Source organism: Tachypleus tridentatus, chromosome 1 (genome assembly GCF_004210375.1).
Source record: "Tachypleus tridentatus isolate NWPU-2018 chromosome 1, ASM421037v1, whole genome shotgun sequence".
Taxonomy (NCBI): domain Eukaryota; kingdom Metazoa; phylum Arthropoda; class Merostomata; order Xiphosura; family Limulidae; genus Tachypleus; species Tachypleus tridentatus.
The window spans coordinates 7697383-7721188 of NC_134825.1; the positions used below are offsets into that span (position 1 = coordinate 7697383).

The following is a 23806-nucleotide window of genomic DNA, read 5'->3' on the forward strand; positions in this document are numbered from 1 at the left end:
GTCCACTAAGGGGAATTAAACCTCTGATTTTAGCACTGAATGTCCATAAATTTTACTGCTGTCTTATCACAGGACAATTTTTTTAAGATAATTATAAAAGTAAGTATAAGAAAATATAATTTGGACATTCAACTAAATTCACTTAGTTATAGAGAAAGGTGTTATTTTAAAATATTGCATGACTGTAAAACAGCAGATTGGTCAATCTAAGACCAAAATGGGAAGTGTGCAATGTTAAGTGAAGTCCAGTAAAGATTTACAAAAATAATTACATTTTTGGTGTAATTTGGTGTCTTCACCAAACACAACATCAAATATAAGAAACAGAATTTCATGCTGCAAAATAATTATACAGATTACATCTAAAAGTCTCCACATTTTCCCTACCATCTCAGCCATTCCATTATTAGCAATGACAAAATTCTTTCTATTGTTCTATTTAGTTCACACTGGTTTTTATCTAAAGTTTGTTCTGTTGGACTTCATATAGTACATTTCATAGAGGCTACAGCCTACACTGCTCTTTTAAGTTTTAAATGTTGAATATGACCTAAAGTTTGCTCTGCTGGACTTCATAAAGCACTATTCATACACTGTTCTTCTCAGTTTTATTTGGTGGTTATGACATATAATTTTTGTTAGCTTTTGTATACACACACCCTAAAGTTCGTTCTGTCTTTCTAAATATTCCATGACATAGATAGACCAAGATCAAATTTTAACTCTGTTAGTCTCTTCAAACTCAACGATATATTATACAGTTACCTAAATGTTGTAACTCCCAGGGTGGGAATTCTCTGTACACTGAAGCAAATTCAGCATGAGGGCTTTTTACTAATTCAAACAAACAAAATGAGGGTTCTTTTCATTTTACAGCAATCATTAATGTGGAATCAACCATCTATGCAATATCATTCCAGTGAGAAAAAAACAAAATCTATGTCATTTGACAGATGAAAACCTTTCCTGTTTATTGATTATAATTAATATAGTCATAAACATGAGAGGGAACTACATGTTTCAACAAATCCTGAAAGTGAATACGTTGTAGGTGGAGTCTGATTTTCTATTTGAAAGCTCTGTTACCAAACAATATTGAAAGCTAATAAAAATTTGATTTTTTCCAGTGAGTAATTTAGTTAAATTTACCACCATGTAAATAAAACACTTACACTTGAATCACAGGAAAGAAACAATGCCTTCAGTCACTTATCTACATATATTTAATGTTAAAATCATCCTGTTTAGAACTGATTCATTTACAGCTCTGTCCTCAGGAACCCATTCCTGGGCAATAAACAGAGTATTACTATATAATTAATGTAATCAATATGTTTTTATTATGAATAAACAAGCAGATTTTCTGGCTGAAATTTTAACAACTGACATTTGCAGTTATTTCCTCTAATATTTTCAGGTTTTACTGTCACACAAACTTTTCAGACTTTACCCTGACATATCTTTGCTTAACTTCAGTTTTCATGACATTCTGAGGTTTTCCACACGTGTTGTAACCTTACATCTAATAATTTTAGAATAGAACCACAATAAATACAAGATGATAAAGGTACTGGTAATGATGGATCAGTAATGGAATTGAAGTGATAAAAGATATAATGATAAGATGGCAATGCAGTTGGAGGTGTAATGAAATTACAACACTGTGATGAATATGATAAGAAGGTAATGAGACTTATAATAATGAGATGGTAATGGAACTGATAATGGTAGAATGGAGATGGAACAGTTAATAATGGAATGATAGCATGTACACAAGTTTATTATTGAATACATTCCAGGAGTTAGTACTGAAGGTTTTAAAAGCATAACAGTACAAAATACATACTCTTAAAAATAAAGTAAAAATTTAAAACTTCTTTTATAAGAAAAACCCTACCTTATCTCCTTTATTAGTTTGAAATTCAAATTTCTTAGGTAACATAAATGCTGAGTTATTGTACTCCAGAAATCGCTGTTTGTCTAGTCTTGCATCAAGCTTACTGATACACTTGACCATGCTGTCAATATTGTTCTGTCTGGAATTCTGAAGACACTCTTCTGCAGAAATGTACATCTTAAATGCTTGAGCAACAAGTGAATACAATCCAAAGTCCATGCACTGCACAAGAAATAAAAGTTAGCAAATAAATTCTTTCTTTCTGTTTCAAAGACAATGCCAGTTATTTCTTTTCATTTCAGTTGATTACATGTAGTAAGTTTCATAGTAATCATTACATCTATGATAATAAAAACCTTATAATTTAGATATGCACAATAACATCACATCATAATTTATGATTTTTATGGTAATATAACTTCCACATCTAGTACTTAAAATATTCATGGTTGTACAAATTGGGAATATTGTCCTAAAACTTACATTAATTAAATTGGTAAGTTCATCATCTTTAATCAAACTAGGAATCTTGTCATCAAATATAATGTTTAGAGACCTATTTGTCCATCTAGGCTGTCCCAACCTCTAAACTACTTTACCTGTTAATAAATAAATTTTAAAATAATCTTAAACTTAGTCCTTGTCATTCATTTAGTTACCAAGCTTCCAACTTAGACTCACTTTAATTTATTACCTCTACAACATCCAACAGCAACCCATTCCAAAGGTTAACCACCCTGTTACAAAAATCAAAATATCTTAGTTGAAGATGATTCCTACCCTGCCAAATGTGTTCCCTATTACGGAAGAAGATAGATGATGATGCAACATTATCAATTCCCTTAACAATCCTAAACACCTCAATCACATCCCCTCTAACTCTCCTAATTTGACAACCCCCTCCATCCTAGGTGCTATTCCAGTAACCTTCCTCTGAACCCTTTCCAACAATTCAGTGCCCTTCCTAACACAAGGAGCCCAAGTTTAGACATAACATTTTACATTTGTCCTAACCAGTGGAATTTACAACGAAATTTTAACCTCTTTAGACTTACTTGTATTCAATATTTCTGTGGATACAACATGTGAAATCCTATTTGCCTTTCCACTGGTAAAAGCACACTGTTTGGATGGTTTAAGACACTAATCAACTACCACATTATGATTCCTTTCTTTTATAACACTGCTCAGGTTATTCATATTGAAATTATACTCTTCATTCAAATTATGATAGCCAACATGTATTATCAGGCATTTATCATAATTAAAACCCATCTGCCATTTATGTACCGAACTCACAAAATAATCTAAATCCTCTTTATACCTTGTGCCACTCTAGACCTCTATATGATCTGTAAATTTAAGTAACTTATTGACTATTACCTAGATCTATTTCACTGATGTAAATCAAAACAAGTAAAGGTCATAAGATTGAGCCATGAGGTACTGTACTCCACTTACAATAACCCTCTGCTTTCTTCCATCCAATTAGCTAATTTATTCCTCACACCTACAGAATTAATTTCTTTTACAAGCTTATTATGCATCATGTTGTCCAAAGTTTTCTGAAAGTGTGCCCTTACCCTCATCTACATAAGCAGTAACATTTTCAAAGAATTTCAAAAGATTTGTAACATAAGATTTTCTCTTAGTGAAACCATGCTGACTATCCAACAAAATTCTAAACTTTGTTGAATGAATTTATAAAGCATCTTTTATCAGACTTTCTTAAACCTTTCCAAAACATTATGTAAAATTAACAGGCCCATAACTACTGGTACAATTGTTATCACTTCTGTGAAGAGAGGAGTAACATTAGCCAACTTCTAATCCTCCAGTACCCACCCTCTAATTCAAGGACTTGCAAAAAATAGTAGTAAGTGGCTCACATATTCAGTCTTCAATCTCATTCAAATTCCTTGGGGAAATATCATCTGGTCAAGAAGACTTATTATTTTTTAATCTTCTCAATGTTTTCTTAAACAGCTCAAAATTAATATAGTCATATATTTGTATCTTATATCCAACTATCAGTTGTGGAATACTGCCTAAATTTTAATTAGTGAAAAACGGAAGAAAAGCAATCTTAAGATACTAGCCTTCCATTATCATCCTTCAAGTTCTATCCCCCAACATAACATTCTGTTTACCCTTAATGTTTTAAAGGGATTGTTATTGCTTTTACATTTTCAACCAACCTTTTCTCATACATCCTTTTTGATGACTTAATTTCATGTTTCATCAATATTCTTGATGTTCTGTAATATTCTAAATCTCCTTTAATGCCAGTAAATTTACATTTCCAAAATCAATTAAGTCGAGAAGTCCAAGGTCAAACTTACATCAATTAAGTCAGGAAGTTGATCAATATAATACTTCTGGACTGCTGTGTTGGCAGCTTCCATGCCCAGCAAGTAGTCATTTCGGGCCTTCATGGATTTTAGCTTTGCATCACTATACTTGAACTCTCTCTGAATATGGTTGTTAAATTGTTATAATACTATTAGTTTGTCACATAATGAAGTATTTTATAATACTATTAGTTTGTCACATAATGAAGTATTTTATAATACTATTAGTTTGTCACATAATGAAGTATTTTATAATACTATTAGTTTGTCACATAATGAAGTATTTTATAATACTATTAGTTTGTCACATAATGAAGTATTTTATAATACTATTAGTTTGTCACATAATGAAGTATTTTATAATACTATTAGTTTGTCACATAATGAAGTATTTTATAATACTATTAGTTTGTCACATAATGAAGTATTTTATAATACTATTAGTTTGTCACATAATGAAGTATTTTATAATACTATTAGTTTGTCACATAATGAAGTATTTTATAATACTATTAGTTTGTCACATAATGAAGTATTTTATAATACTATTAGTTTGTCACATAATGAAGTATTTTATGCTACACAGCTCATTCCTCAACACTTTCTTTATTAACTAGGTTATACTTTATGTAATTTAGTCTGTTACTATTTCATACAGATACATGTGTTATATAGAATATGCTGTAACTTTTATGTAGTTTCTCAGTATTCAGGTGCATGGGTTACATGGTTAATTATGTAGCTGAGTTTATATTTTTTTGATATCATACACTGGTACCTGAGCTAACTAGTACATTCTGTAATTTAGTCTTTCAGTGAAATACTTTGGATAAATTAATACATAAACCCCTAACAGCAGACATTCCTAAATGTGGGCCACAAGAAAACAATAAAACAGTTTTATTTTAAAATTATTTATGAAATTGTCACTATACTTTACTGAACCATATTTGAGCAGTAATTCCCTTTCCTCAACTGGTAAAGTTTCATGGTAACTTTGACAGATTTTCATGTTATTTTCTGAATTCATTTTAATAACTTTTATGAATTTGATCCAGAATATGTAATATCAATTCTTTAATAGTTGATCCAGCATATGTAATATCACTTATCTAATAGTTGATCCAGCATATGTAATATCACTTATTTAATAATTGATCCAGCATATGTAATATCACTTCTTTAATAGTAAAAAACAATAAATTATTATTATTAGCAAGTAAAAGTACAGTCTAAAAATTTATTGTTTCAATTATCTTCTTGTAAATACTACAGAAACGTAAGTATAGTCTAAAATTTATTGTTTCAATTATCTTCTTGTAAATACTACAGAAACGTAAGTATAGTCTAAAATTTATTATTTCAATTATCTTCTTGTAAATACTACAGAAATGTAAGTATAGTCTAAAATTTATTGTTTCAATTATCTTCTTGTAAATACTACAGAAACGTAAGTATAGTCTAAAATTTATTGTTTCAATTATCTTCTTGTAAATACTACAGAAACGTAAGTATAGTCTAAAATTTATTGTTTCAATTATCTTCTTGTAAATACTACAGAAACGTAAGTATAGTCTAAAATTTATTATTTCAATTATCTTCCTGTAAATACTACAGAAACGTAAGTATAGTCTAGCTATTGAAACTTATTTTCTGCATTAACCAGCACTAAACATTATAATGTTAAGTAGATGCCACCTTCTGGAGGTCTTTCATTACTAAACAATATTTCTTCAGTTGCCGAAGCTTTTCAACACAAGTTGATTCTTCTAGTTTCGTCTTTTGGGACTTTAGAAGTCTCAGTTTACTTTCCATCTGCTTTTGGTCAGAATGATAAGCTTGGTATGTCCTCATGCTCTGCAAAAATAATAACAACAGTGACTTTCCATAAAAACATGAACAAACAAAACCAATAACAAAATAGACTGGATTCAAAGTTTTGTACAGATTTTTGCCTGGAAAGTAGAAGTGATGAAGGTATCAGCACAACACAGTGGCATAACTAAAACAGATGGGACACTATGCATTAAAGATAATTTGGCCCCCTACATTTATATAAATTGTAGTCAATTCTTAAGTATGTCAGGCTCTTCAGGTCCCCTTTTGGCTTTCCCTTCTCTCCCCTTCCCACAGCTGTGAAGGCTGTTGGAGCATAGTTATTCTACTGGCACAATTAACACAAAGTCGTTAGAGTAGTAGTGACAAAAAACTCATCCATGGTATCAAGGGTAGTAGTGTATAATATGTTGGTTTCTGTGTGAAGCCTTCTTCATTTCCACCTTCCAGGCAGACATGGTCCACAGAAACCTGCAACAATAAATTGTAGTATAAAGTAAAACAAATGAAGGCACTTCCACAATATAACCCAGTAAGCAATAACAAACACAGATCAAAGTACTTTAAGAAGACCCACTGACTGCTTCAGATCTTTATTAATCCTTAAACAGTGAGAACGTTGGAGGTAGCAGAATCAGTTGATAATGGCTGCAGTTCAAAGGATAATCTCTTTGACTACCTTTCAACTAGCCATATTCATAAAACAACTAATATAACTTCAAATGTATGTGAAAATAGTAATATTAATTTTCAGTCATTCTATACCCTTTAGCTAACAAATAAATTATGAAATCACAAATACAACTTACAACAATAAAAACAGATTTTGATTCCAATGTGTATTTCATCACTTCTAGATGGTGCAATGAATACTGTCCCTGTCTTCTTTGGAAGTTCAACCTCTGATGTAATAATTATCATGCATTACACAGATATTTCTTGGTTACTGACTGTGAAGTTAACTGATGCTAGCTTAGCCTCAATCCATTTCAAGAAGACAGTTCCTACAATAAACTCTTCTTCAGTGTCAATTACCCACGTATGATGAGGTGTAAAAAAGCTTCCTGTTGTAATGCTATATTCCTGTTTGATGAAAAACTTTTATGTTATCTGTTGTTTTTCCTAATCCCTCTTCTTTATTCTCTAGAAACATTTTCCTACTTCTCATCACCAAACTGTGTAAGACAATAAAAGTAGCTGTGAAACCAATGCCAATCAGCATTTTGCAAAACTTACCACCAAAGGATTTATGAAACATTTTCCTAAAATAATGAACTTCTCTGTTTTTTGTGTGTGGCTAAGAATTTCCACTTACTAATTCCTTAGAATCTTGGCTGTAATGGCCATATTTCTCACAGTTATAAAAGTTCTTTCTCTATGTTATTCTCTGTCAGTAGATCTTACTTCGTAGCAGTCTATGTTATTACCTCCTGGCAATATGCCCTTTCAGATTACACTTGAATCACCTGTTGTTTTGTGTTGTTTACATTGTTGTCTAATAAATCCTATAAGTTTTCCACGATCTTAAGAGGGATATGAAATTTAAGTACAATATGACTAAATATTTCTGTAGATTGTAGATGGCTGAATTAGTAGTTTAGTCACAACTGCAGCACTTCCTTTAGGAATAGACACCTGTTTTGTTTTAACACAATCCTCATATGCTAGTTTTTAATGGCAATGTATCCACACCTTTATGAGGAGTGTCTACATAAAATAATTGTGAAAACCTTTCCAAATCTTATGAATGTTTGGCTTGTGTCTTCTCTACTCCATATCCTGTTCTAGAACTTTGCTTTGAATATTTCTTTCTGCTGTGACACCTAATCTGTTAGATAAGGAGTCTACCAATGATTGATAGTTGTGATGATTCTCAATTGGAAAGTTACACAATATTATCAAAGCTGGTTCTTTTAAATGGACAGAAAATTAGGTAGCTTATTGTTTGTTATCCCAACTGTTTATTGTGGAAATTATTTCAAACTGAGCTAAGTATGTGTCCAATGATACCTTTCCATTACAGCCTGTTGGTTTTTTTTTATTGGCTGACATTGAGTTGTACAACTAAATTCTGGAGTAGTTTATGAAAGCCCTTCAATAATAGGTGGTACAGCAATAGTGGTGATAAGTGTAAACCAAATAAATACTCTTGTTTCATACTTAAAAGCAGATGTATTTTGGATTGGAACTCTTGAAATGATACCAAAAGAGGCTAATGATTAAATTGTTACTTTTAATAATTTGTTTTCAGGTATCTTACTTCACAACTAATATTGTTTCGTAGTTCAATGATGTCTTTTTTTACTTTACCTAAAATATTGACCATGTTGATATTCTCTTATACTTCTTAAATATTGTCATTATAACCTCTCCATGCCTCTTTGGTTTTTGTAATCTTTCTCTATTTCTCCAATAGTTTAATCAATATTATTTTCAATTATATTGATTTTTATGTTATGTTCTTCATTAAATAGTATGTCTCTGAAATTCTTGTAACTTTTTATTATTTTCTTTGCTTTCAGTTTTATATCTCATTCCTCCTGTTTTAGTAATTTCACAATCTGAAGTAACTGTTCACATTCTATTTAAAGTATTTTCCAAGTTTTATTCTGTTTTCACCAAAATAAATCTCCACTCCTGACACTAAATGTTATGATATAGTTATTTTGTGGGTTATTTTTGAATTATCAGATGCAAATATGTATATAGATAATATGAGGTTTATGTCACCATCAAAACTCCACATCTCCCTCGAGCTTACAAAAAAATTACAACTTGAAAAATATATATCTTAAATATTTATTATAAATTATAATATGAAATAAATTTCAGAACTTCTAAAATTATCTTATGAATGAATATTCAGATTTGGAATGTTTTCTAGAATAAAAGTATTTAAGAAAGAAATATGATTTAGCTAAATATAGTTTTTAAAATAAACAAATAGGTATTGTTTAATATACCTAGAAACATCTAAGAAAAATCAAAACATATGATTAGGCTAAAGTTATAACTTACAATGTGCAGTTCATGTACAATGTTTAACAGTTCTGTTTGACATTCTACCTTCACTCCTCGACACTGGAAAAATAAAATACCTTCAACTAAACAAATTACAGCAGAAATGAAGAAAATAAATAAATAAATCAACAGATGATAAGCCAATTCTCTACATTTTTATATCAAGTAGAATGAGTAGAAACAAAATATTTTAACACTTGCCAGCCTGGGATCTTGATGTGGATTTAAAAGAACAAATAATTCCTGAAAGATTTGTAAATGTAAAGCAAAACAACGTAGCAATGAAACATGCTTCAAATGTGATGGGTTATGTGTAATGATTAAGCTAAACCATGGGTCCAGGTCAAATGTTGAAAGAATGTATTAAAAAACATCCAAGTTGATTTGACATACCAGTGATTTGCAAATTAGTCATATGATTGCTACATTGACAGAGAAAAAAAAAAAAAGAACACGATATTATCATTATCTTCAAAAAAGAAAGACTGGAATCATGAACAAAAATAATTAGATCAGTATTTTGCAAAACTAATAGTGTCTGCAATAAATAACAAATATAATAAAGATGGTATAATGCTCATCATGGTGTCACCATAGCATAATCATTATACATTTCATCATACCATATTTTCATTAATATTTTGGATTTTTTTTAAAGTTGTGCCAAGCTTCTTTCATCAAGAACTATTGAAATAACCCTAAATCACTGATTTCTGGTACATACCCCCTCTGTTGACCATCATAAAACTCAGTTGGGCTGGCTGATGTGTCATGTGTTAAATTTCCTCGTAAATTTTTGTCACTGATATATGAATATATCTTTTTGTTTTTACTTAGAGTTGTGAAAAGTGAAGATAAAGGTGGTTAAGAAAAACTCTTTTTAAATAATTTACATCATATAAAGGAGTTAAATTAAATATGTGCAATAATTATTTATTCTGTTACCCTTCTATAGATTCGCTGTACATCTTCTGTGATCTGTCCGAGGCAACTGACCAATGGGTTGGCAAAAATGTCGCTCAGAATAGCTCTATTTTTACTTTCTGTTCTGGTGATGGAAAGTAGATGTTCCCAGCATAAATTGGAACAGAACAGATGCCATTGTCCTCTTCTGAAAGAGAAAGAAAGAACTTTCACATTTTTGTACAAAACATTAAGGTAGAAAAGTTACACATAATTCTATAGTGTCATGTGATCTTTGTTCACTAGTCACACATATGAGTTATTTATGTTGCCACTTGTTTACCGTTGAGCTATCAGAGATTAGAGAAACATCAAAAGGTATAGAATGCTTTAGTCTTTACAAATATCAAAGGGTAAAGTCTCACGTGTAATGTAAATTGATTACTTTATTCAGATTATAATATTAACCCTTTAGTTATTCTCTTTTGTAAAAACACATTATTTTAAAAACACATATTCATGCAAATATGAAAATAATTTTCTAAAAGTGCTCAACTGAAAATAATAAACAATCAGCAGAACCTTTTAAATTACTATTTATATGAAAAACATGAAAGTATATACTCAACACAACTTACTAAATGCACTTGGAACATTTTATTTATGTTTATAGAAGTTATCAATAGTAACATTTAGGGCATTACATTACGTATTTACTTAAATTTATCCATAAGAACCTCCTTTATATCTACAAGAAGATACAACACATAGAATTTCACATGTGTAACCTATGCATTTGGCTGTGGTATGTCCAGGGGGATTGAATTAACTTTAGGTCTACTAAATTGCTGGAGATTTGATCATGATATTGATTACAGAATAGTAATAAAGCTCTTATGAGTTAATGTAAAAAAATAATGAAAATGTAAAACAAAATGCATAATATGTAATATAACAAAAATCACAAACATAGTGTGGGTACTTGCTGTTTTAAGTAAACTGAGTTATTGCTTTCATTGTCTCTTCTCTTCAAAGTTCCATTTGAAATTATGTACCAAGCTTTTTAGAGAAAGATAAAGTTCCAGCTGAGCAAATTTAACATTTTACAGTTCACAAGAAACTTAACATGTACTTGGAGAGACCTGTATTATCCACATGAAAGGTCACTGTCTTTACAACATAGGTGGGGCCACAAGACCTAAATATCATCTGAAAAATCATTGAACACTACTGTCAATATCCTTACATAACATCTGATTGAACAGGACACTGGAAAGTTAAGCTGTTACAAATTTCTGAAAGTTATTTAATATTTATATCATAATTTGTAGCAGCTAGAGTTATGTAACACAATAATAACTAGATATGGTAAATAAAAGTAATATAGCAAAAGTTTTAACTTAGAGAGTAGTGTTGTAAATTGGAATACTATGTTAAAATAGGCTTAGTATGTGTGATAGTACTTTAAGCTTAGGAATATTTCACCATACTGGTGAATTGTAAAACAGGATAGATACACTGCTTTATTAAATAAATACAATCCAAAAACTAGTTTATTGTCTCTTGAGTTTTAAATTTAACTTATACTGTTATAACACATACTTAGGTAATAAATAAAGCAAAATACACTATTATTAACATTACATGTATTGTTAATTCTAATAAATTATTGAGTTCTGTTTCTAATTTCTTTATAATTAAAGATAAACTTCAGTGTGAAAGCAAAGTAGTAATGAAAAATTATCTTCTTTGTTATGAAATGTTAGGCTTAACAGATAGTGTTAACAACAGGCTACTGGTATTTGGTATTAATATTTATTTTTTGCTATAAGTATAAATACAATGCTCAAGACTAGTGTAGGAGTTAAGATTTCACAGTTTGTTATGTGTAATGGGTGCAATGAGTGGGTTTTATTTGGGAACATGGGACTGGCATGTACTATTAAGGAAGTTAGTAATGAAGATGTGCAGTTTTAATGTCAAGTTTGTAGGTTTGAGAAGAATTTGGAGGATGTCATAATTAAAGTAGAGACAATAAAATAAAGAAAAGTGTAAACTGTAGGAAATGGTAGTAGGATTTCAGAAGGAGCTTAAACTTTAATATACAAGGAATACATCAGTTAACACAGTTAACAATGACATTCAGGAAGTTAGAAAGAATAATATCAGAGTTAAAAAGTAGTCAGGTATGATAGTTATAATGACCCTATTCTGTTGAGCAACTAATTTCAGCCTTTGGCTTCTGTAAATAAGGAGCAATTGGAGGGAAGGAAAACAAAAGGGTCAGATAAGAATACGGACTTTAAGGATATTATAGTTACAGATGATTTCTTTCCTTGATAGGGCATGTGAATAGAATAATCTGTGGGGTAAAGGAGAAAAGAATCAGATTATACTACCTGGAGCAGAGATGAAGAATATAACTGACAGAACAGGAGATATAGTAAAGTAGACTAGCAGAGGGGCAGTTTTTGTAACGCATGTAGAGGCTAATGATGTAGGGAAAGGTAGGTCAGAGGAGGTAATTAATAAGTACAAAGGGTTGATAAAGACATTTAAGTAAAAGGTCATAATTAATTTTGTTAGGGACACTGCTCAAAATTAGCTGTGGGGATGAAGTTATAAGTAGGCTGCTAAAGCTAAATGCTAGGCTTAGGATATATATGAAAATGAGCTGGTTGGACTTGTGGGATCGATGCAGTGAAAGAAAAGAGCTTCTTGGAATGGATGGTTTATACTTAAGTAGGAAAGGGTCTGGCATGCTTGCAAGAGCTATTAACTCAGCTATAAGGAAAGTTTTAAACTGGGACTAGATAGTTGTTAGGGCCAGGATAATCTACATGCAAAAAAGAGTAAGAACCAGAGAAATTTTTAACATATAAAGTGAACACACAAGTAGTTACAAGAATAGGCTTAATTGTTACTGTTGTAATGCTAAAAGTATAATCAATAAAACAGAATAAAACAGATGATTATGATTTTAGAGCATTAGAATGAATAACGGGTTTTAATGTAATGAGAATAACTGAAATATGGTTAAATAAAGATAATTTTGATGACAAAAGTTTATTTGAAATACAAGGTTACAGGTTATTTAATATTTAATAGAGAAAGAGAGAAAGACTAGCCTGATATGAAAATGTGAGTTACATCCTGTTGAAATTGAGGATATTTAAAGATAATAGGAAGGGAAATAAATCCACTTGAGTTTCTGTTAGTGAATATAAAGGGAAAAGACTTTTAGTGAGAATTTGTTACAGACCACCAAATGATGTTGATGAAATTAGTGAGAAACTTTATGATGAGTTTATTGTTAATGAAGTTATAATTATGGGTGATTTTAATTTCAGTCATATAGACTGGGAAATGCTAAACTCAAACCATAGAGGAGAAATGTTTTTCAGACTGTTCAGGTTGGCTTTCTTCACCAATTAGTCACAAAACCTACCAGAAACAATGCCATTTTAGATTTACTTTTAACTTCAAATATAAAAATGATCAAAAGGGTGGAAAATGTGGAACTACTGGATGAAAGTCATAATTTCTCAATTTGGTTCAGTGTTTTGCTGCATATGGAGATAAGGAATAATGCTATTTTGGTTATGTATTTTAAAAAATAATAATTTTTGAAGTGAAACAACAAGAATTATCTATTGTGAACAGGGCAGCTGAGTTATTTGGAGATGCTGATCAGGTGAGGAAAATGTTTAAAGATTAATTTTAAAACATTTAAGATAAACACATTCCTTATAGAAAGGAAAAGGTAGGTGCAAGTAAAATCCAAGTTAGCTCACAAAGAGTTCAAGAGATAAAAATTAAAGAAAAACATCATACATTTAAGATATTTTAATTCATTGGTATGACAAGAGACACAGAAGATTATATAAGATCATGAAAGTTTGTGAAACTGGAAATCAGGATATCAAAAAGGATGTATAAGAAGATGTTGGCTGAAAATTTTAAAATTAGCAGTAAGGATGGAAATAGAGCCTTTGAGGGATGATAAAGAAAGGCTTGTATCTGGTGATTATGAGATGATGTGTTTATTAAATTTTTAGTCTTTTCTTTGGTATTTACTAATGAAGGTTTAAGCAGTATTCTACATCTTGAATAGTTGATAAATAACAACAAGGTAGCTGCATTAATTCTGAAGTGATTAAGAAATATTTGGGAGGGTTAAAAATTACAAGCCTGCTGGACCAGATAATATTTCCCCAAGGGTTTTGAAGGAGGCTAAAGATTGGATATGTGAACCACTTACTACTCTCTTTTTCTCAGTCACTGAATAGTGGGTAAATACCAGAGGACTGGAAGTTAGCTGATGTATTGCCTTTTTGCAAGGGAAGTGATAAAAATTGTCCCAGTAATTATAGACCCATTAGTCTAAAATCAGTTGTGGGAAACGTTTTGGAGAGTCTGTTAAAAAATGCTTCCCAAAGTCATTTAAAAAAGGTTAGAATTTAATTGAGCAGTCATCATGGTTTTACTAAGAGAAAATCTTGCTTTACAAATCTTTTGACATTCTTTAAAAAGGTTACTGTTTATGTTGATGAGGGTAAGAGTGTGTATTTGGTGTATCTGGATTTTCAGATGCTGCATAATAGGCTTATAAAAAAAGTGTCTCTGTCTGTGTGGGAGATATGTTAGCAAACTGGATAAAAGTGATTGCATGGAAGAAAATGAAGAATTGTACAAATAAGTTCAGTCAAACTGGATTAAAGTCACAATTGGGGTACCTCAAGGCTCAGTCTTAAGACTTTTGCTCTTTTTCATTTACATTAATGGCATAGATGAAGGAATAGTCAATAAGTTAATTAGGTTTGCTGATAATATTAAGGTCTTCAGCAGTCCTAGCTTGAAGAAGATGCTATTCATTTACAACAGGATTTAGATCACTTAATGAAATGGGTAAATAAATGGGAAATTGGTTTTAAATATAATAAATGCATAGATAATGCATGTAGTTTATAATAATTTAGATGAGAATAACCTTAAAAGTGTTACAAAAGAAATGGATCTTGATGTTGATAGTTTTAGGGCAAGTAAGATTTTAGGTTGTATTTACAGAAATACTGAATACAAGTCTGAAGAGGTTATAATTTCATTGTACAAGTCACTGGTTAGGTCACATTTGTAACATTGTGTTCAGTCTTGGACTCCTTACTTGAGGAAAGATATCAAATTGTTAGGGTTACAAAAATGATGCTTGGGATGGAGGTGTTGTCTTATGAGGAGAGGCTGAAATGTTTCAAATAATTTTCTCTTGAAAATTTGGTGTATCTGATTAAGGTATTTAAGATTGTAAAGGGAATTAATGGTGTTCATGCATCATCTTTTTCCACAGTGAGAATATTAACACTATGGAATAAAATATAAAGTTTGGAATGGTAGGAGTCATCTTCAGCTAAGACAGTTTTACTTTTCTAACAGGGTTGTTGGTCTTTGGAATGGGTTGCATTCAGATGTTGTAGAGTCAGTAAATTAAAAAAAACAAAAAACTTGATATTTATATGAATGATAATGACTGGATTTCACTTTGTTTGTTTTTCTCAAAAGTTAATTTAGTTTAGAGCATGAAACAGCCAATATGGATCAGTAGGTCCCATACTATCCAAAACATTATGAAAGATTATTAAGTAACATTCTCCCAAGAAAATAGGTGTTATTCACTTTTGAAAATAACAAAAAAGGGAAAAATAAGCTCAATGCTTTTCTTCATCAATTGTTATTAGAAACCCACATATATTAAAAACAAAGAATGAATTCAGATTAAATATCACAATGCTAAAAAAGAGACAGAAACACACACACACATATATTTCCTGCCTTCTTTATTTCAGGCATCTCAAGCCCACAGCAAACTTTAAATCTGTGCTTTATGAGAACCGTAAACCCTTTGTAGCTCCCTAATACATTTACATGTGATGCAGACATAACAACCCTCAAATGAAGAAAGAAACTATAATACATCAAAATACCTTTAAACAAAGAAAATACAAAAATGATCCCTATGACAAATAAATAATACATAAGTTAAAATAATAATTTATTTAACATTGAACATTTTAATAGAAGAACTTTATGTTTTCAATAGAGTAATACATATATAAGGATGAAAAGCTATTCAACAATGGTACAATTCATTATCCCAACATATTAGTGAAAAATACTCTTTGATGAAGAATTAATTTGTTTGATACATGATAGCATCAAAAATACAAAGTTGGAGCCCCTGATAAAGGAAATCTTTACAATTTATCACAGTACAAAATACAACTTAAGTAAAGCTTTTTAGTGGAAGAATCAATATTAAGTAACAGTACATAAAACAGTAAAAACTCATGGAAACAAATGAAACCCTTAATAATTAACAAAATTATGTACATTTAATACAAATTATTTCAATAAGTTCCTCAAAGCATAGCTAACATATCAACTTGATTCATAGCACTGGACACAACAGAAAACAACCTCTTTCAAAATCATTCAACTAGTCACATTAAATAAAAATAATTTACAGAATATAAAAAAAAACTTAAAAATATTCTGAGTAAAATACAGTACATAATCATAATATAAACTAAGTCCTTCAAGGTATATTATAAAATTAAAAATTCAACATAAAAGACAAAACCTTTAACAATGACTAACAATTTAGCTATAATGCACAATATCATAGCATATATAATTAAACCAAAACATACTAAAGTAATCAAGAAATGCAGATACATTTATTATGAAATAAAATTCCTTAAAATGACATACAAATAGAAGTACATAATTATATAAAACACTTAAAAATTTAAATACACAGAATACACAAAATATACACCTACCCATTTCAACTACATCTTTTGCCCTCACTTCAAACATGACAGTAAATCCTCTAAAGCTACAGTTGTTCAGCAATTGGACACAGTCATCACTCTGATAACATTTCATGCTTTGGCAAGATCCTGTTTGTGTCCACAAAAGTGTTGGACTTTTTGGGCCAAGACAGAAGTGATAATCACAGCCAGTTCTCTCTTTCCAACATATGACCATCTTCTGAGAGTGCTCTTTCAATGTAGATATATCCTGTAAAGTCAGGCAGTCCCTGATGGCAGTAAGCAAAGTGGTCAGGAACACTTTTCTTAGCTGTCACTGGACCTCATCAAATGTAGTTTGCCTGTTCCTCACTTCATTTTGCTAATGATTTTAGGATCTTGGAAGTCTAAGCTTCTTCATTCACTTGCACAATCATTATAGTCACTGCTTGTGGTATTTCAACTGCCAGTGAGGTCTGTGTCATTTTCTCACTCCCTGAGGTGCCAATACATCCTTTAGATGCCCAAGTGTCCACCAGTGTGATGATTGGTGCTAGTTGGGCATTGACAGGTACCTCACACCCTCATACCTGACCACTTCTTGAGGTGATTACATTGCTCATCTCACAGACAGGAAAGTCCTGAGCTTAGGTAGACTCTAAGTAGCTTTTTCCTCCCATGGAAACATAACAGAGATCTTCAGCACACAAAACTGGAAGAATATCACTTGTTAACTGAAGAACAAAATATTCATTAGGGTCCAGAGTTTGACCTTAAATATCAAATGTGAGAATTGAGAATGCAAGATTTATGAAATGAAGTTGGTTAAAAAGTCAGTTAAATGTATATGTTAAAAATGGGTCATAACTGGATTTAAAACCCATCTAAAACCTACCTTTAGAGGCAGAGTAATATGAAAATCACCTTGGCCAAGTAATATTTCTGTGGAATTCCCATGTGCCCATGCTTTGATCCCATACAGACCATTTATCCTTGGTACCATGAACCACATTGTCCACAGTCTTCCTTTGGTCTCTATTTAATCAGTATTTATTTGTTTGTGCTGCATTCTATCAACATTCCTGTGACAATGAACACAATGTTTTTATTTTATTTTATTTTCAAGTGTACAATAACAAAAAGATTTAGATATTGGGGAAAGCAAGGATCACTACTTCATTTAAATCATCAGATGAGGTGATTGATGCAGTGATCATCCTAGCCTTTGATGATCATACAATGTACCTTATAGTTCAGAAAGCAGGGAATGTACTTCCTTTGAGTCACTGATTTCTCAACATAATGATAATTTTCTCTGCTGGTAAACAGGTATAACTCCAGGTATATTAAGTAGGAGGTCATCACTGGTAGCTTGGTTCACTGCCAAAGCTGTCTTATCATGCCAAATACAGTACTTCTTCATCTGCCTCACAATAAATAACCAGCCATGCATTCTTAGCTCTTTATTTCTTGTCTAAATGAGCCAAGCATTGAACCATACATAATCAGTATCAGGCATAGTACTGCCTGCCCTTGAATCTATTTTTAATACAGTCACCTGTCTTAAATGATGAAGGAAGTGGTCCAGTATTCCAAGGCTGTACCTTCAAACACTATGGAAGAAGCATGGAGCTCTCAGGGAAGCTGATGCTCTTACAAGTTGGAAGGTTCCTGATTAAAGATGGCAGAATGGTAAGGTGTTCTAGGAAGCATCCCAGTGGTTTTGTTTTATCCATATTTACATATATACAATTCCATTGTGGATCATGTACATATTAACGTATACATCCCAGCTCATTTCATCATTCAATACCTGTAATCTAATCTTCTGATGATATAGCTCTGGTTGGCAGAAAATGTCTATACACAGAATCTCTAGTCTCTCACTAATGGTCTTGGATGACTGCAATTAGAGCTATGATTTAATTTCTCTAGCTGGTGCATACCCCCTCACCAAGTCTCAACCTCATCAGATGTCACACCACAACAACAATTTTCAATCACTGATAGCAACTGCTGTTTTCTCCTCATACAACATGTTGTATTAAGCAATATTCTGCTCAGACAGTAACAGGTATTATTAACTTTCAAGAATAACAAAGACAACTCGAAACAAGACCAACTTAACAGTTTTCTTAGCTACATATTATGTTAAACTTGCACACTTTCAGAACAAAGAATGAATTCAAAATAAATATTATATTACTTCAAAGAGGCATAAACACATAGTTTATATACAACACTGATATGTACTACTGAGTTTATTTTCTCAGGCCTCATGTTCTATCATTATGAACCTGATTCAAATTATGAATGACTCACGTCCAATGTGAAAGGAATTGTAGCAAGGTAACTTTCTATGGTAATAGATTATCTAGAACAACTGCTATTTGATGCTAAATCTCTCTGTTATGAGATTTTATGGAATTCAGCTACTTTTATCTTTTATCATTTCAAGTTTGCAGCATGTATATGACTGTCATAAAAGTTCCAGCCAATGTATATGCAAGTTATGTTTTCAAACAAAATTTATGACAGGGTTATTTTCCAGTCTGCTTAGCTATATATTTGTTTTTAAATTATTATTTCTGTGTTCTATGCCTAATTATTGAGACTGAATCAAATATGTACAATAAAAGTCTTCCATGCTGCTAGAGAACCAGGTAATACCAGATTTATTTAGTTATTCAATGACCAACCAAAAAACAGTAAGATAATTTAATATTTTGTTGTAGTTAACTATGCCAATAAAAGTTCCTTTTATTTATTTATATATAACATCCTACTTAAATAAATATTAAAGCCAAATCTGACCTTTCATCATTAAATTATATTTCTAGTTTGCTTTTTTGTTATTAATCTGTATTTGTTGTTTTAGTGCAAATAAAGGCATTTTTTTCTGAAATTGTGTATCTGCCTTTCACAGCTGTTTGTCTGTCTATCTGCTTTGATGTTTTATGTCTAAATTTGGAGCTGATGAACAGGTGTATCATCTCATTAATATGGAGTAAAACTTCAAAGAAAATGCTAAACATGCAATAAAACGTTTCAAACCCTGAAGAATTCATTTATCAATGATTTAGTCATGGTATTCCCAAACCCAGTCTCCAAATTCATCATAGGAATGGCTTTAACTATCTTTTTCACTGACTTTCCAAAAACTTCTCAGAATTACCACAATAGTTAACAAAAGCATTAAAGTGCAGGGGTGGGGGTGAGGGGGTGGTATACAAGCATGCAGTATCCTTTTTACCTTTTACATTTTTACCTTTTCTATTGAGAAACTTATATCTTGTTAATGTGCTAAGATGAAACTTCATGTACACAGAAAAACTTATTAATGTCAAAAATTCCATATGAGTGTAAAAGATAAAAAGGATACTGCAGGTGTTGTGTCAAAAGAATGACAAAAATAAACATAGACAGAAATTGTTCTGTCTACCTTTATTTTTTGTCATTCTCTTGACACAACACCTGATTTACCACCCATGGAATGGCATGTTTGCAAAATTTCACCTTAACCATTAATAAAGACAGTAGCATCTTCCAATAGTAGGTCAGGTGGTGCCTATAGATTATGGCCCTACCCAAGTTTGAATTGGAATGACCAGTTCTGTTGGTAGAGCTAGTAAATTTGGGTTGCGAGTATGACATCACTGAGTTAAGCAAATTATAGTAGGTTTAACCAGTCAGATAGAAATCTTTAGTGAGAGCAGTTTGGAGAAAGAGCAAATCAGATCCAGTAAAAGCAACTATCTACTACCCAGAGCAAGTGAACACAATGTGTGTGTGTTTGTAGATAAAGATTTCTCATTGTATCTTACATTGGGCCTAGTCTGTTTATTCCTTTTCATGAACCCAAACAATTTCAAAAAAATTGAGAAATACTCTATTATGAACATTTTGTTTGAATCTCCTGTTATTCTATGGATCTGTTTTATTGCTCCAAGTAAAATCAAACAGATCTAAGGATACCTCAATGTTGATAGGAAGAACGTTTTATTAATGTGACCAGAATATATCATTAACGAGTTTCTGGTGACATCTGCACTGATCTTTGCCACTGCTAATGTGTTTAAGTTTAAGAAGACATTTTCAATACAATGGCATTTACCACAACTTGAAGGACTTATGATCAAATTAAGAATCAGTTAATAAAATAAGCTGGTTATTTAAAAGAACTATTGAGTCTAGAAGTTCTTCCTTAAATACTGAAGTGTTGCTGATGCTGCTAGAATCTATGGTTTAAGAAGAACAACTTCCAATAGCTGGTGCACCCAGAATGGCTGCTGATGTCTTTCCAATGAGAACTGATGGTAGCAAAAACAGAAGTATGGATAACTGATGGTCTAGTGGTATTGTGGCATCTGCCAAGTCTGATATTAAGTGACACTCTCCAGCAAAGAATTATTGAAACATCCCTACATAGAATAGCTCTGGATATTGTTGGTTCACTCCCAGAGGTGAAAGATTACTTCTATATACTTGAAGTAATTGATTACTTCACAAAGTGGGCTGAGGCTTATACACAAATTGATATTTTGGCACTATCTATGGTTGATCAGTCGACAGAACACTGAACAGCCTAGTATGTTCCACCTGAAAACAGTCATGTGGATCACAAAACTAGCTTCAACACTCAACTGTTTTCTTAGCTGTGTAAAGTGTTAGTGAAGATGTACACTTCACCTTATCACACCCAATATACTAGGTTAGTATGATAAATAATACACACTGTCACCCATGTGCTCACTATATTTGTTAATCCCTCACAAAACTAACTGGGACTAACACCACATGTGATGGTGGAATACCATGCAACTGAAGAGAAGGCAACAGGTTACTTGCTAAAGTTTGGCTAGCAAATTTTGCTGTGTGTGAACATGATGAATAGTCTTTCCATAAAGCAGATGCTCATAAAATATACACAAGAATGTAAGAAGAGATTAAAACCTAAAATACTTGGTGTACACAAGTTTGTATGTAAAGGGTTAGGATAGGTACCATATGACAGAAAAGGTGCTATGATAAGAAAGTGAAGAAAGAAATACATTAAGTGTATAGAATTGGTGCAGTTTTGGTGTGTACCATTAGTATGCAAGCCCCAAGTCCTGGCATGAAATAGCTTTTCATGTTCTGATGAGTCAATTGTCCATTAAGATTGTTGCTCCAATTGTTGCTGAGAGGTGTGCAAAAGCATGCAGTGTATGTTGAACAGCCATCAAAATTTTACTAAAGACCCTCCAACTTGAACAGGAAGTTGAGTAAAAGAATAATGAGTCAGAGAAGCATGATAGCAACAAATGGTTTATCCCACTCCAATCCAGAAGATGAGGAAGAAAGAGGTAAGTATTCTTATCTGGCTGTTCACGAAAGGCCAGATGAAAAAGTGGTGGATCTTGAGGTGATAAACAGCTCCAGTCATTGGTTGAATGACCAATGATAGCCTTCCAATCAGTATGACTGGGATTAACAATGATTATCAGCAGCAAGTATAGTCATGTGGATAAAAATCCAGAGACTTAAAGGAAGTAACATCCTTACCTTTCAAGCTACTGGATGGAATTGTAAGGTAAAATATAGTGCGTATACTGTATGACAACCACTCAATTACCTTGAGTCAGGATCAGAAATACTATTTTTATACAACTTCATCTGAGATACAATGAATAAATTAAGAAAAGTTGGAAAATATACAGTTTGGTGAATATTTTCTTGACACTGTTTCAGTTCAGTGAAAATGCAAGCTCTAAGTTTATTACAACCGAGATTAGTAACACATGCTCTTAGTGCTAAATACCTGGAAAAAAGTAACAAGGGGAAGATACTGTAAGCATAAGTAGATTCTAATGGTCAAAACTAGAAACTGGCATCATCCAATTTGAATCAGTTCTTATGTGTAAGAATAAACATTGCAGTATTGGTCACGTTCCTTTCTTTCTGAAGTTGAGTTCTGTAGTTGGAATGTTTCTTGAGTGAATAACAAGCTCTATTGACTTTGTCACAGTAGTGACAACAGAGTTATAAGTATTGGTCAAGTAGCAACCCAGTAAGGTTGGTAAATCACAGGTGTTAGAGACACATTTGCTTTTGGGTTGTATTTGGTACAAGTACAGGTAAACCCATAGAAATGTTAATTTACCATTGGCTAAAATAATAATTTCAACACTATGCTCTAAAGGTAGTTTTAGAGAATAGTTTTATTGTAACCAAGCAGTTAAGACCCTTTTTACAACTTACTCAACTAGATGACTTTCTGATCAATTGAAATCCATCTAATCTTAAAGTTTTAATCCAGACTTTTGCTATTTAAGATCACCACCATGGCTATCTTGTTCATCAACTAGCTAGATGTAAATAGTATGTTTTGTTTGAGTGTTAAAATATCCAAAGCTCATTCAAGTTACATGATGGAGGGATGCTTTGATTACCACCTACATGAGAAAGAAGTCCTATGCAGTTGGCTTTGAAACTGTAAATCCCATGAATAAGGATGTGTTGCTGGCCAACACCTCAGACATAAGTAATATGGTTAAGTCAGTTGTTGGACTGGCTTTGAAGTCTTCTTGTGTCTGTAATACCCAGTTGGAGGTAAATCCTTGTGAAAAGTTCTGCTTTCTGTGTTAAGTCTAAGTGTTTACAGTAATGAAACAAAGTAACTGTATTCCTTGTCCAATGGTTGCAAAGAGTTTATTTGTTTTGAAGTTAAAATCGAAATTCCTCTTGGAGAGTTGGTTGGTTGGTTTGGCGTTTTATGGCACAAAGCAACTAGGCTATATGCCCCAAACAGCCGGTAAAAATATAAAATTAAAGTAAAATTATTAAATTTAATAAAAAGGGATTAAAGTAAAACAAAACACAGTTTAATTTTTGAATAAAAACATAAATAGTGTTCAATTCAATTTTTATATCTAGTTTACAGCAGTAACAGAGAAACTACAATAATACAAGAAGTAAAGAAATTTCTGTAACATAATTTTAATTATCATAAC

At 31.7% G+C, this 23806-nt stretch overlaps 1 protein-coding gene across 3 annotated transcripts in view; it reads right to left on the reverse strand.

The window, feature by feature from the left end:
* LOC143237760 (SLIT-ROBO Rho GTPase-activating protein 3-like) overlaps positions 1–23806 on the reverse strand; it is a 95334-nt gene that overhangs the window by 23953 nt on the left and 47575 nt on the right. For all 3 annotated transcript variants that reach the window (XM_076477518.1, XM_076477357.1, XM_076477430.1), the window contains exons 3-7: positions 10051–10216; positions 9103–9165; positions 5947–6105; positions 4240–4368; positions 1898–2119 (exon numbers count right to left, since the gene is read on the reverse strand). In XM_076477518.1, the coding sequence (XP_076333633.1) occupies positions 1898–2119; positions 4240–4368; positions 5947–6102 (507 nt within the window). In that variant the 5' untranslated portion in view covers positions 6103–6105; positions 9103–9165; positions 10051–10216. The remainder of the gene's footprint in view (positions 1–1897; positions 2120–4239; positions 4369–5946; positions 6106–9102; positions 9166–10050; positions 10217–23806) is intronic.